The 16,191-nt window shown below is 34.6% G+C and overlaps 1 protein-coding gene across 14 annotated transcripts in view; it reads left to right on the top strand.

Annotated features, from left to right (window-relative positions):
* Positions 1 to 16,191, top strand: part of LOC124354078 (histone-lysine N-methyltransferase, H3 lysine-79 specific-like) — a 50,152-nt gene that overhangs the window by 12,455 nt on the left and 21,506 nt on the right. For 4 of the 14 annotated variants that reach the window (XM_046804269.1, XM_046804271.1, XM_046804273.1 and 1 more), the window contains 5 exons: positions 3,182 to 3,242; positions 10,800 to 10,865; positions 13,183 to 13,233; positions 15,723 to 15,779; positions 16,080 to 16,136. In XM_046804269.1, coding sequence (XP_046660225.1) covers positions 3,219 to 3,242; positions 10,800 to 10,865; positions 13,183 to 13,233; positions 15,723 to 15,779; positions 16,080 to 16,136 — 255 coding nt within the window. In that variant the 5' untranslated portion in view covers positions 3,182 to 3,218. Of the gene's footprint in view, positions 1 to 1,555; positions 3,243 to 10,799; positions 10,866 to 13,182; positions 13,234 to 15,722; positions 15,780 to 16,079; positions 16,137 to 16,191 lie in introns of those variants that run through there. The other 10 variants (XM_046804279.1, XM_046804275.1, XM_046804277.1 and 7 more) reach the window with 9 other exon arrangements.

Here is a 16,191-nt window from a genome sequence, read left to right as displayed (position 1 = left end):
CTTCAACTCTTACAGAAATCTGACTTGACGAACTGAAACATCAGTGTTCTTTTATACGAGCGCCTCGTTGATCGGCATTCATCGTTATCAGGCTAATTTAACAATTGAATCTTTTTACTGCATTTATCCGCGCACACGCATACGCGCACGACACTTGCCTACGGGTAGCCCATTCACTGTATTTTAACTCAATGTATTAGTGTTCATTCGTGCCAAGTCGGGCATCTTGTCATATTGTGGTTTTACTCGTTTGATGGGTCAGAGCATTATTATCAATTGCCAATAAAAACCTATCCTTAATTTACTGATGCTAGCAAATGTAAATTAAATATTTATTCAATAAATTGTGAATATACTTCTAAATTAGTAGAACCTAACTTCCTCACACACATCTGTTGTTTACGTGGAAATACTGTTCTACTTTATTAATTTCGTATATTACAATCTTTATCATTAATAGCTTTGTTTTATTTAATTGATATAACTGCCGCCAAATTATTTTTATTATTTATTTTGAAGTTTGGGAAAGAGTCACCACACCATTCTTGCTGATTACAAACCAATTACACATACAACTACTACTGGGTAAATATTTGCTTAATAAAATAATGCTAGTACAAATAGTGCAATGGGTGTATGTTTACCTGTTATTTTTCTAGAATGCGTTGATAGAAAAACGCTGTTGTGAATGTAAATGAGGTGAAAAACCCACCTAGAATAAAATGATCAAAGAGATCAGTATCAAAAACACTTAACTTGATCATTCGCTCTAGCGGTTCAGAGCGCTCTTTTATCAAAGGTAACAGCCTGGCAGTTTCACTTGACCTAACCGTCTTTGTCCTCAAGCCATTCTGTGGTCAGCTTCGCCGATTATTTTTGGTATTTAATTAATTTCTCTTGAGCAGAGACGCATTTTCACACATCCCGTGGCCATAATCATAGATTTTGCCTCACGTATTAAAAATGAATCAACTTCATACTTTTAAGTTGACAAAATAATCAGTGAGTAAATTATACTGAACACGTACTGTTTGAGAAGAAAAACTGTATCGCCTTTGAAACCAAGTGAAACATAAATTCTATTTTAAACAAAACTAGTTAAAGCGCCTTTTACTTTAAACTTATGCCTTAAAGGAATCCGTTAAAAGATTATATTTTGGTGACGCGTTTCGCGCGGATACGGCATTGTTAAATGCATACTTACATAAGTAAGGAACACAATGTAAACTTACAAACGCAAACGCTTAAAACGCATCAAATTAACTAAAATACACCTTGATGGGTTGTAATATTTTAAAATATTATTAAAGCAAAATTGTATATCCTTGTTTACCGTCGTTTTGTGCACAATCTACTTGCGAGTGTCCAGGGTCAATGGACGTGTCCTTGTTATCAGTCACCTCTCCCTCAAAGTCGACCGCTTTGTTGGTTGGTGTCTTATCATAAAGAATAATTTCTGATGCCATTGGAAACTCTTCTCACTTTTACAATCGCACGTATATTTCATTGTCCTCGTATTTAATCTTTGTTTTGTAATCTTAATGATCATAAAATATTGTCATATTATGGTTGTAATTGCTTAGGTGTACACTGAATTGAGAGCGTCTTTATGGTTTTGAAGTGTTTAAAACTAGTTTGAAATGTTATTTTATTTTAATAATGTAAAACAAACACAAAATTTTGTAACTTAAAAAGTTTACACCCCATGAAGAAACATTTGTCACAGAACCTAAACATCGCATTTAAAAATCAATGTCACCTTATCCAATCGGGAAAACCAAAGTAGAAATGTATATAAATATTTCCAAAATATTGTTAAAACTTTCTCTCATTAAATAGGTGATGTATTATTTGATTATTAAACTAGCATTAGAATGTTCTAAAAGTCTAGATTACGAACAAAGACTATTTTAACCCTGTGTGATTTTAATTACTTTGGTTTGCAATGAAGGCTCAATATTTTGTAATGACAGTGCTTTTGAAAAACGTGATGAGTGCCATTTCTTAGTTCGTAAATTAATTATGAAATTTGAAAACAATGTTGAAAACTTACACAAACTTTAAATTACTTTTTCAATTATTGTACTGAATAGTTCAGGCGCAGCTTGCTCCAATTTCTGCCTCCAGCTTAGAAACTGAATTCAATCATTTACATGTTTACAATTTCATATCCTCAACTCTTGTCCACGCACTATTAGTTCGTGCCAAAAACAATGCTTGGCCTCACTGTCCGCATGATATTCGTATTTTCATGAGCTTACGTGAAGTAAGGTTCTGTAGCTCAATTTGTTGCTTTGATTCAACTCAAATAGCCAATTTAAATATTTAGGTCAAATCCACTTGCTGCCGAAAAACTGAAACTAATTCTGTGAAACTGCAACTTCTGAAATAGTAATCGAAACCAAAAAAGAAAAAACAGATTTGATGATATTTTGAACAAGACTAGAAAGTATTTATAGTTTTCGAACGGTCAAAAGTTCGGGTTGAAGAAGTAATCCCGACGAGACATGTCTATAGTGTAACATAAGTTTTGGTTAAAGGCACACATATTCATGAAGTTTCAATTAAACCATAACGAAGGATACTATATATTATAAACTAATTTAGAAATGTAGTGGCACATTAAGGCACAACGAGGGACATTGTTGTGGTAAGTGCAATCCGATAGAATTAGGGGACATCATTTTATTAGAAACTGTACAACTACTGTCATTTCAAAAGTTAATGATTATTTTATTTCAGCAGTTAAGGCTGCATAAAATAAGCCAACAAACATAAATTGGTCTTATTTTTAGATTAAACTATTTGTGGCTGATATTCTTTTAGTACGCCATGATATTAAATTAAAACCTGTAGTACTATTATAGGATGTAGTATTAGTACTAGTTGTCCATAATCCCTTACACGTTAAACGTAATCAGCTCCTTGCCCCACACGTTCGTTTGCAAAATTACTCATTCCACTGTAAAATTGCCTTAATCTAATCTTGAAATCTTAACAATTAGTCCAGAATGGACTCAAATATACAGATCATTTACAAATTGAGCAACAGATACTTTGTTAATCTGTATAAACTGATAGTATTGTGACATTTCCAATGAATCGGTCAGCTCACAATCGGTACTCGTATAAAGCTGTGAACAGACAAACAGAGCAATTTAATCATGTATGATGTTGTCAGGTTGGTGACACTTTTCCTGGCCACAGAAGTGACAACGATGGATACAAGCCGATTTGAGAAGGTAAGTAAATATTTCAATATAAGTTTAAGTGGAAGAATGTGAGTTATATATTTTAATTTTCACCCATACCGTTTTCAAATAATGTCTTTATCGCACAACTACACATCGTTTGTTGTCAAAAATATGTTTGAAATATATGACCATTCATTATAACAGCTAATCTTTCAAATTACATAGAGCTGAAAGATTTAAAATACTGCAGTCAATAGAAATATTCCCAAGATGTAGTTGATCTTTATTTATAACGCCCTAATACGGATTAAAATTTTTATCACGTTTTAGAATTGTTGGTGGGATCTGGAATTGTTTGTATTATTTCAAAATTAGACCATCTAACTCCCCATTTTGAAACGTTTTTCAAAAACTAAAAACATTGCTAGAGGTCACAATTTAACCAGCGTTTTGTTACCCTTATAGACTCAATCCACTACATCAGCCTACAACTGTGTAAGTTTTGATATATACAATATTGATGCTGTTTGTTCTCGAGTAGATTTTTATATAATACCAGCCTAGGCTACTTACCCTCGGCTTAACACTCAATTTTCTACTGAAACTCAAAAAACAGTTAAACAATATTTATAACGCTTATATCATATTAGATATACAGGGTGATTCAAAACTAAACGGCAATCTCTCGAGAGCTTATTCTATAGCTAAAAACAAGTAAAAAAGTTCATATAACCATATGCCCGGAAACGCTTCGTTAGCGAGTTACGCCTAGCGAAAGATTTCGCCCGGATTTCAGAACCCTTGGTGAAGTCAGGCCGTATAAAAATGGTAAAGGTAGTTACAAAGATACAAATACGATTGTTTTTTATGTTTTTATATCTGACAAATTTATTAAAATTCGTCCCAGAGCTGTAAATGCAATACTTTCAGAGATATCTTACGTAAAAATGTTAAATAAAGGTCATTTTTTTCTTAAACAGATTTGTAGAACATTTAATTCTGAAAACATTCATGACCTTTATTTAACATTTATGGAAGTAATCTTACGTTAAACACAAAAATGTGTTATTTCTTTGCACCAATTCTTGTGTTTTACGTAAGATATCTCTGAAAGTATTGCATTTACAGCTCTGGGACGAATTTTATAAATTTGTCAGATATAAAAACATAAAAAACAATCGTATTTGTATCTTTGTAACTACCTTTACCATTTTTATACGGCCTGACTTCACCAAGGGTTCTGAAATCCGGGCGAAATCTTTCGCTAGGCGTAACTCGCTAACGAAGCGTTTCCGGCATATGGTTATATGAACTTTTTTACTTGTTTTTAGCTATAGAATAAGCTCCCGAGAGATTGCCGTTTAGTTTTGAATCACCCTGTATAAGAAATATATTATCACATGTCATAAACAACAAATTTACCATCACATGTTACGTAAACAATTACAACTTCTAAATGGGCAATAGACATCATCTTATTTTTAGACCGTCTCTGGTTAGTAAGATTTTTAAATTTTTTATTTCGCTAATTCAACATTTCAAAAAAACTTTTTCCACACACTTTGGACTAAGAAGCCTAAAATACTCAAAAATCGTCTACTTCAGGTGATTATGTTCCAAATCGGTTATGAGGATAGTGGATTATTCTTATCTTCCGGTTGTACGTTACTCTTCAATAGACCTATACTGTTGTTAAATATATGTACTGTATGTCAAACTGCTTTCGAGATATTGCGTGGACAAACCTTCGCGCGCATGCACACAAACATACAAGAAACTGTAGTTATTTACGATTTGTTTTAATTCGCTAAAATTAAATGTATCCTACTCTGTGAGCCACCCGTCTCGTTTGTTACTTTTATGCTCTTATCAGCCACCACAATATTTGGTTTTATAATGACTTCGTAGAATTCTAGTCATATAAGAAATAGGGACATACACACACACATATACAAATCTGAGAAACCAAACTTCTGTCAAAAGATAACTGAGATGGGTTTTATAACAATGTTTAAATTTATAGTAAAAATTAGATTTGTCTCTTATATCAAATATTTTATACAAATGTACAGTTAAAAGCAAAAGCATAACTTTACTAAAACTTTTAATTTTCTTATAGCCTAGATTGTTTTTACTTAATACTCAACAGCGGTTGCAGAAAAGGTTGAAATAAGAATAGTGTTGTTACTTTTAAGCTTACTCTACGATTTTAAGATTTTAAATATAAACAAATATAAAATAGTGGTTAAATTAATTTACATTGTGGTGTCATAAAACAATGTGTACACGGAACGCTTGATTACATTAAACAGACTCTTTCAGTTAATATTTCACAACTTTAGAGACCAAGACGGGATGTTTCGCTACTTAGAGACCAGTTGGGAGTAGCCCGGGGTTTTTAGAAATAAGAAATGGCCTTTAACATACCATGGACCCTAAGAATGTCCATTTAAAATTTCAGTAGAATTGATAGAAAAGTTTATGAGCGAAAACAAAACAAACAATGACACTTTCGAATTTATAATATTTTTGGAAATAAAATGTTTTATACATAATACAACCATTGTATAATTGGTACTAAATTAAAATGGCAGTTTCGATCTTTTATTAATACTTAATACTCTGACCTAGTTTACTTCATTGATATAATTTTGTCTGTAGATGAACCGGAAGGAAAACTTATTTTGAATTTATTCAAACAACCAGTTTTCAGATCAGAACGAAGTGAAATACTTAATTTTGACCATTTCATTTTGACGATATTTTATATTTGTAACATTTGCTGTTTTCTGGTTCTATTCCAAAGCCTTTTTCGAAATTTCCTTTTTTGACATTGATCAAAATTTGTCCTCATTACCTCAGATATCGATGGAAGATCTTATCAGTCCAGTTATCTACAGAAGCGTAACAACGGGTGAGCAGATTATGAGGAAAAATACTCTGAAAAGTGAATATATTGAAAAATAATGTTTGAAATAAAAGATGTACAGGAATGATATTTCCTCTTACCTTTGTTACTGAGGAAATAATTATCGCCTGAGCCGACAGTTCTTTATATCCTTAGTATTACATTTTTAAACTAGTGCCAGCAAAATAATGATTACACTGAGGTAACATCAATATATATAGCACTGGCACTAGCTAGATCTTGGTGGCTGGTTCGCTTTAGCACTGGCGCTAGCTAGCAATTAGTGGCTGGTTCGCTGTAGTACTGGTACTAGCTAGCTCTTACTGGCTGGTTCGCTTTAGCACTGGTACTAGCTAGCTCTTGGTGGCTGGTTCGATTTAGCACTGCTACTACCTAGCTCTTAGTAGCTGGTTCGCTTTAGCATTGGTACTAGTTACCTCTTAGTGGCTGTTCGATCAGTACTGGCGGTAGCTAGCTCTTGGTAGCTGGTTCGCTTTAGCACTGGCGCTAGCTAGCAATTAGTGGCTGGTTCGCTTTAGCACTGATACTACCTAGCTCTTAGTGGCCGGTTCGCTTTAGTACTGGTACTACCTAGCTCTTAGTGGCTGGTTCGCTTTAGCACTGGTACTAGCTAGCTCTTACTGGCTGGTTCGCTTTAGCACTGATACTACCTAGCTCTTAGTGGCCGGTTGGCTTTAGCACTGGTACTACTTAGCTCTTAGTCGCTGGTTCGCTTTAGCACTGGTACTACCTAGCTCTTAGTGGCTGGTTCGCTGTAGTACAGGCGCTAGCTAGCTCTTGTTTGGTGGCTGGTTCGCTTTAGCACTGGCGCTAGCTAGCAATTAGTGGCTGGTTCGCTGTAGTACTGGTACTAGCTAGCTCTTACTGGCTGGTTCGCTTTAGCACTGGCGCTAGCTAGCTCTTGGTGGCTGGTTCGCTTTAGCACTGGCGCTAGCTAGCAATTAGTGGCTGGTTCGCTGTAGTACTGGTACTAGCTAGCTCTTACTGGCTGGTTCGCTTTAGCACTGGTACTAGCTAGCTCTTGGTGGCTGGTTCGATTTAGCACTGCTACTACCTAGCTCTTAGTGGCTGGTTCGCTGTAGTATTGGTACTAGCTAGCTCTTACTGGCTGGTTCGCTTTATCACTGGTACTAGCTAGCTCTTACTGGCTGGTTCGCTTTAGCACTGATACTACCTAGCTCTTAGTGGCTGGTTCGCTTTAGCACTGATACTACCTAGCTCTTAGTGGCCGGTTCGCTTTAGCACTGGTACTACCTAGCTCTTAGTGGCTGGTTCGCTGTAGTACTGGTACTAGCTAGCTCTTACTGGCTGGTTCGCTTTAGCACTGGTATTAGCTAGCTCTTGGTGGCTGGTTTGATTTAGCACTGGTCCTACCTAGCTCTTAGTGGCTGGTTCGCTCAGTACTGGCGCTAGCTAGCTCTTGGTGGCTGGTTCACTCAGCACTGGCGCTATCTGGCTCTTTGTGGCTGGTTCGCTCAGCACTGGCTCTAGCTAGCTCTTAGTGGCTGGTTCGCTCAGTACTGGCGCTAGCTAGCTCTTGGTGGCTGGTTCTATCAGCACTGGTGCTATCGTTCCATTGAATATCGACTGACTTCCCAAACTATCTTGGGTGATTTTTCACGCATCTTAAGCTTAATAGATTGGGACTCTGCTCTTAGCGGTTTGGAATCTGAGGCTATATATGATAAATTTCACGATATCTTTATCTGTTGGATGAATGTCCATCTACCAGTCAAGTGGAAAACTTTTAAGCCTAAACCAAAGCGCAACTCATGGTATTCTCCTCATCTACAACTCATGAAAGACCGTGTCATGGCACTGCTTCGTCGTTCGCGTCAGTCTGGACAAAATGCTGACATAGAAACATATAAAGCAGCCAAGAGGACCTACAGACAAGCTTTACAAGTTGCGAGAAGGGAGTCAAATGAAGAATTCATTAATACAGCGGATAACAAGTGTAAGGCTGCTTGGACTATTGTGAATCGTGAAACCGGCAGAGATAGACCATCACATCATGTGCAACCCGATGCTGAGGAATTCAGTAAGTACTGCATCAGTGCTGTGGACGAGATTCGACAGAGCCTCTCTCTTCCATCATCTTCTGCTGTCGATCTGCTGCAACGCAGTACCCCGGCGGCCCCTTCCCGGCTCTTCAATTGGCGTCCAGACTGGTGGTGAAGTGAGTCGTTTGGTTTCAGGGTTTAAATCCTCGGGAAGCTGTGACGTATATGGCATATCGTCAGTAATTGTGAAAGGTGTAATCGATGCAATAGCACATCCACTGGCTAAATGTATAAATGCTTGTCTACTAGAGGGAAGTTTTCCCGCTAAGTTGAAAATGTCTAAGGTAGTACCTATTTTTAAGAAAGGTAACTGCGGTGAAATAAACAGCTACAGAGCAATCTCTCTGTTCCCCTGTTTTTCCAAAGTGTTTGAAACCGTCCTAAAAAATCAATTAACTTCTTTTTTCGAAATTAACAGTATTTTCAGTAAGAGTCAGTTCGGATTTAGGTGTGGAATGTCCACGATCTACGCGGTCGAGGGACTTGTGTCCCACATACTTTCCAAGTTTGAGCCAGATTTATCTACAGGAGCCACATTATGTGATATTTCTAGGGCGTTTGACTGCGTCGACCGGGGAATTTTGTTGAAAATGTTAGAGTATTATGGAATAATTGGTATTGAAAATTCCCTTTTTAATTCCTATCTCAGTAATCGTTTTCAAACGGTATTCAGCAATAATACCTACTCTAATTATGCTGAGGTTTGTCATGGGGTACCACAGGGATCTGTTATGGGCCCTCTTTTGTTTTTATACTTAGTTAATGATTTAGATGTCAATGTCAATTTCAGATCGGTTATGTTTGCTGATGACGTTACTTTTTTTACAACTCAACCATCATTAGACTTAATTTTAATGACTTTAAAATCAAGCCGATAACTGTTATAAAGCCAATATGTTATTTATGAACACAGAGAAGACCCAACACTTGGTATTTACTCTGAATAGAGCAATTTTGAAAGAAACAACAATTGAGAGTGTAAAATTATTAGGACTTTTTCTAGATCCTACGCTGTCTTGGCACATACATGTTAATTATGTTCATAAAAAATGAGCAGAGTGGGGTATATTTATTGCGAAAACTATAACTTTATGTTTCCAAAGATACGCTAAGAATAGTTTACGCACTGTTTCAGAGCATCATTAGTTATGGTCTGCTCTTGTGGGGCAATGCATCTGGTATTGATAAACTTTAATGGACTCAGAAAAAAGCCATGAGAGTTATAGCGGATGCTAATTTCAAAGATCATTGTAAGCCGATTTTTAAAAAAGAAGCCATTTTAACAGTTATCAATCTTTACATTTTTTACTGCTTGATCCATGTCAAAAATAATTTTCAAAACTTGACATAAGCACATTCATATTCACAATACCCGAGGCGCTAACCTGATCAGCAAACCATTCACATGACTTTCTAAAATTCAAACTTCATATTCAAAGTTGGAATAGATCTATTCAATAAACATATCTCTGAATGCTCAGACTGTTACATTAAATAAATTTAAAACGTATTATTTATAAGTGGCTGGTAGAGAGGCCGTTTTATGACTTATCAAAGTTTTATTCATCTTACATCAGTGAGATAGGTTTTTAGTGTATTGTTCTGCTAGATAGTACTCCTTTGTCTAGCTAACATTATTGCACTATTATAATACACTTTTACATGTAAACTATTGCGTCTTCTATTAATGAGTGTTTAATTTAAATTGTTTTGATAATATTTTCCTGTTAGTATAAGTATTCTGACGTGATGTATTGCATGTAATGTCTAATGATCAATAAAAATCTTATCTTATCTTATCTTATCTAGCTTTTGGTGGCTGGTTCGCTTTAGCACTGGTACTAGCTAGCTCTTAGTGGCTGGTTCGCTCAGCACTGGCGCTAGCTAGCTCTTGGTGGCTGGTTCGCTTTAGCACTGGTACTAGCTAGCTCTTAGTAGCTGGTTCAAATATTAAACAAGATTACATATTTTAAGCATTTTGTGTGGCCTGTTTTATAACTAACTAGCTGTTTCCCGCGGCTTCGCACGCTTTTCGTAAGTTTTGCCCGCGTATGAGCACTTCTGGTTGAAGCAAATTATATTTCCAACGCCGATGTAGATTTTACCTTGATGTCACGATCAAGAAAATCTGTCAAAAATGTATTGTACATGCATATGTACTTTATTACAAAGTGGTCTACCACTCAAGCTTTAAGTTCAACCAAAAATTTAATTTAAAGACAATTATACATCATAACTCAGCGCCTTCAAATAGTGTTTCACTGTTTAATATACGTATCTATCTCGTAATTGCAGTTTATAATGTGCACGCGCTTCGAAAACTTTTCTTTTAAAGTGCCGCCTGGTGGCGAGTTACATCAATGGGCATAGCATATTAACCTTCTCCGTGGAAAAATGCATATACATACAAATTTTCATAGTGATCGGTCTCATAGTTTACGATTCCATAAGGAACAAACATTCATTTATATATATATATATATATATATATATATATATATATATATATATATATATATATATAGATTACGCAGCAATTTCGATCATAGTATTAGTTACATATTTTTACATTCAGAAAATTTTAGTAACATAACTGCACTTTGATTGTTTCAGCTAGAGGAAAAAGGCATCCCATACGATTATAACCCAGAAATTGAGATATTATCTATCGAGAACAAGGTAATTTACGTATAAGAAGTAGTGAAGTCTTTATGTATTATGATAAATAATTGCTTAATGTTTTACTAGATAAGTATAATTAGACAACAATAATTGATTTTGAGTATAGGCTACTAATAGTGGTAGTTTAAAAACTAAGTATTTAAAGTGTATAACGACTTGGATTGTAGATATTAATATTCCAGAATATTAATATTTAAATTATTAATGAGACATCCAAGACGATAAAAAATATTTTTTTATTAGTAAGCTCCTAGTGAATATTCAGTACAATTCATTACTAAATTGTTAACTATTAAATATTATCTGGTTTGTCTAAAATAAAAGTCACAGATCTAAATAAAAATAATGGATTTATTTTAAACTGGCAAATTAATAAGTTCAACGTTTCAGGATTTGTATCACTCTATTTTCAACAAATTGACAAACCGTTTAGTAAATTTAAAAGTTCCTTTGGCAAGAAATAAAAAATATCAATCAATATATCAAACTAAAATCAGAGCTCTCTTCTAAAATAAAATAATAAAGTTTTAAAGTAAAAATCAAATACCACGTGGAAATAACTAAAATAAAATGTTCACTTCTAAGTATACTCAAAATTCAAAATAAAAATTTAAACTTCTCTTTCCACTAGTTGAACCTTAACTTTCAAGTCTCTGCAATTCAGATTACAACTCTCTCAAACAATCATTAAATTCTTAAAAATAAATTAATTACCAATTAACAATTCACAATAAAACAGTTGCAATTAAATATTAATAAATTACCAAATCTCAATTAAAGTTATTAACAAAATTCAGTTTTAATCCACTTTTCTTGCAAGTATGAACCAAATGCAACTTGTATGATTCTATTGTGCCCTACTGTTCATCAAGAATCAGTTAATTCAGATTGCTCTGTAGTTTCTATGAATTTAATTTTTTTCCTATAAAAAAGACAACAAAATTAATACAATATCAGATCAGGAAGACTACTTCAATAAAACGTACAATAAATTTGGTGCTTACCTCAAAATCCCTCGCGGAAAAAAATTAAGAAACACGGCGCACTGTAATCAACTTAACTCACGAAAATGACCAAAAGAAGGGCGAAAATTATGAGCGGGCGCTTAAATACTTCCCTTTCCAATCAACTTTGCAGGACATCCGCGATGTTCTCTCATTGGTCCAGCTGTATCAAACAAGGAGAACAATAGTCGCAACAAGACAAGTTCTTATCAATTTAAGGCAGTCACCTGCCTTCCTAACAATTTAAAACTACCATTACAAACTTGCCAAAGGATTACATGTTCGTTTTTACTCTGACTTCACAATCTAATCTAAAATTAAATCCCAATATTTCGATCCCAAAATTTTCATTTAATTTAAGTTTTAATTAAAAAAATAAATCAATGTAGCTTTAAAAACGCTACAAAGTGTATTGACAACTGTAGCCTAACTTTAAGTTACAGCTAAACCAATATTAAATTGCATAATTCAGTAATGAAAACATCATTTACAATTACGATTTTTTATTCTTAACTTAAATTTTTAGATAGCCATTATCTGAACTGCAAGTACGACGACATTGCCCATAGCTACGGAATATTTGGTTTTCTAGCTTTAGCAATGTAAGAATACTATTTCCATAATGCACTGCCTGAACAAGTTACTGATATGTCTACCCTGGAATACTACTTCCATGACGCACTGTCTGGTCAAGTACTAATATGTCTACCCTAGACTACTACTTCCATGACGCACTGTCTGGTCAAGTACTGATATGTCTACCCTAGAATACTACTTACATAACGTACTGTCTGGTCAAGTACTGATATGTCTACTCTAGACTACTACTTCCATGACGCACTGTCTGGTCAAGTACTGATATGTCTATTCTAGAATACTACTTCCATAACGTACTGCCTGGTCAAGTACTGATATGTCTACCCTAGAATACTACTTACATGACGCACTGTCTGGTCAAGTACTGATATGTCTACCCTAGAATACTACTTCCATGACGCACTGTCTGGTCAAGTACTGATATGTCTACCCTAGAATACTACTTCCATAACGCACTGAAAATGACTCTTTCAGAACATGGTGAGGGAGTTTACTGCATTGCTGTCGATCTTAGATAAGCCGGAAGGGTAACATAGCATATTCTGAATTTATTCAAACCTTTTCTCTGACCATAAAAGTACCAAAAAATGGCCAATACCATTGTCATTTTTAAAGTTCTTTCTTATGAACACTTGCTGTTTTCTAGTTCACACTGTTTCCACAGTATGTTTCCCATAGACAATTTTAGATACAAACTGCTTTGGTTGTTGCAGGAATTGGAGAAAAAACCAACATTAAAACCAGAAATACCTCAGGAACAACAGGTAATTTACTTCTACAGATACATATATATATATATATATATATATATATATATATATATATTACTAAAATATTATTATATTTCTATTATATATTGTTATTTTATATTATATTTACTAGTTCTCTACATATATTTCTACACACAAAAAGGCTACAAAGCCAAAGGTTATTTATTCATCTTTTGTCATAGTTAGTTTATTATTGTTTTTATTGAATATACTTTATTTAACTCGCTATAAAGTTCAATATAAGTTTTTTTAATAAATTTTATATTTTATATTAAGTTACGATTTGCTTCCGATGGTACTAAATGTAGCACAACAAATTTGTCACTTAAGTTATTGAATATAAATACTCGTATTGAGGTAACACTTTGGATAAGTCTCAACCCTCAATCTCAAGGAAAATTATAACACTAATAACGTTAGTTAAAACTGTGTTAACAGATGCAAATCTACTTTATCATTTTTACAATAACCAATAATAAATGCATTATTTTCAAATCGTCCTTTTTCTTCTTAACCAACGATTTCACATCGATATAGTATGATTTGCAAAATAACTAGCTATTTAGATAATCTTAAATCTTTTAAGCATTCTATAAAAAAGTGTATAAAAGTACTGTTTTTGCAGCGACCTAATTCCCATAGGTTTAATTAATACTTTATTTCTTCTAATCCTTTAATATATATTATTTATTTGTATGTCATAATTTTAAATTCATACAAGCAAGATAGACAATTGATGCACTATTAACTAACTACCTTATCATGGACCGAGAACCCCTTTCAAGATTCCTACCTGCATGACACAGAGCTTGATCAAAGAACTAGGTGGCTTTTCATGACTAGCATGGGCACTGCCAGAATAAAGATTGAAGTAGCCGTCCGAGAATACTACCTCAGTTCTCAATGGCCAGACTAAAGACCGAGGTGACCTTGAATATTGCTGTGACTGTACGAGAATACTACCTACACGGTTCAGTGTGTAATGAAAGATGATGAACGTGTCCGATAATACCGATTACTATTTGATCAAAGACCGAGATGCTGTTCGAGAATACTATCCCCAAGATGCATTGCCTGATCAGGGACCCGGGTAGGTTTTCGAGAATAGCACCTCCATGGGTTCATTGCTTGTATCCCGTTTCTTTGAATTGAACCGACAGCGACAGTTCAGCATCGCAGCGAACAGCAACCACCCTTTCCCACTTGTTTGTTTGCAAAATTACTCACTACACTATAAACTCGGCTTAATGCCGCCTTTAAATATTTACATGCAGTTTAAAACAAACTCAAACATGGGACTTATTAGCACATTGGGTAAATTTTAGTTTACTAATCCATTCAAGGTTTGTGTACGCCTGACCAGACAATATTACACGTCACACATAATTGACTCCCTTAAAGTTTTAAGGGAATTACCAGTCAATATCTCATTTAATTCACAAGACTTTCTGTGTACAGGCAAACGGTCGATCAGACAGAAGAGAAGTTTTCCCAGCCTACTGACTCAGCGAAATTACATGACTGACATGCCCCGGAACTCTATTTTGACTATAATGAGGTTTCATGCAATGTTAGAAATATTCTAAAGAAACCTTCCTCGACATATTTCACGATTACTCTGACAGCTGGAATTCTCAGCCAAATCGCACAGAACGACTGGCCCACCATCAAATACAAGTTCTAGTATGGTAGCGAAAATCATGCCAAATAACGCAGTCTACAGACTTACCGACATTAATTAATACGCCAACCGAAGGTTTAGAGGTCCTTTTTGACCTACGCCTATATCCACTGAAACAAACAGAATTATTGCTGTATATATGCAATACGTAAAACAAAAATTGCTGTGACTAGCAAAAGTTCATACAGAACAAGAACAACATGAAACATATTCGGGCCAACATGAAACAGCATGACAGTAGTGTTGAGAATTTCTGACCAATCTGACATGTAACGGCTTAAATCAGGAAATTATATGTCTGTACTCCATTCTTCACAGTTACGTAGGACTACTAAAACTTGTTCTTTATACATATATCTATATGTATATAGATATATATGTATATTATGTGTTGTATATCTTACAACAAATAAAATCTGTACTCAAGTTTAAGTTTACAATTAAGTTTAAGTGGGAGAATCCCACTGCCACAACCTAGAAGTGTGTAAGTTTCTCAATTTGTATTATTATTGTTACTAATTTGCTCATATGTTTATTTGTATTAATCTTCTAATGTTTTGTCAAACATTGAATGAAATAACTCTGTCAGAACATGCTGTGGGAGTTTACTTGAATGATGTCGATCATAGATAAACCGGATGGGAAATATAGCACATTTCTTACTTACGTGCTACTTTTACTTACATTAATTACTTTTTAAAATGCTTTATATTTTAACAATTGTTATTTTCTAGTTCTCAGTGATACCACAGCCTGTATTCCCTAGACAACTTTTGTTGCATAACTACTTTGGTTGTTGCAGGAATCAGAAAGGTTCCGCCAAAACCCAGAAAATTATGAAAATCCAGAGGGAAGACGGGTAATTTACATGTGAATATAGTTCTAGTTCTACAAATATAGTTCTACACACAAAAAGGCTTGGAGGCAGAAAGTGGCCAAGCCTTTATTTATCTTGTTTGATAATTAATTTCTTTGTTGTCGATCATAGATAAACCGGATGGGAAATATAGCACATTTAAAATGTATTAAAACCTGTTCTCTGCATTATACTTTTTAAAATGCTTTATATTTTAACAATTGCTATTTTCTAGTTCTCAGTGATACCACAGCCTGTATTCCCTAGACAACTTTTGTTGCATAACTACTTTGGTTGTTGCAGGAATCAGAAAGGTTCCGCCAAAACCCAGAAAATTATGAAAATCCAGAGGGAAGACGGGTAATTTACATGTGAATATAGTTCTAGTTCTACAAATGAATCGGTAAATGTTAAA

This window comes from Homalodisca vitripennis, chromosome 2, assembly GCF_021130785.1.
Source record: "Homalodisca vitripennis isolate AUS2020 chromosome 2, UT_GWSS_2.1, whole genome shotgun sequence".
Classification (NCBI taxonomy): domain Eukaryota; kingdom Metazoa; phylum Arthropoda; class Insecta; order Hemiptera; family Cicadellidae; genus Homalodisca; species Homalodisca vitripennis.
This window is presented reverse-complemented; position numbering and strand designations above follow the sequence as displayed.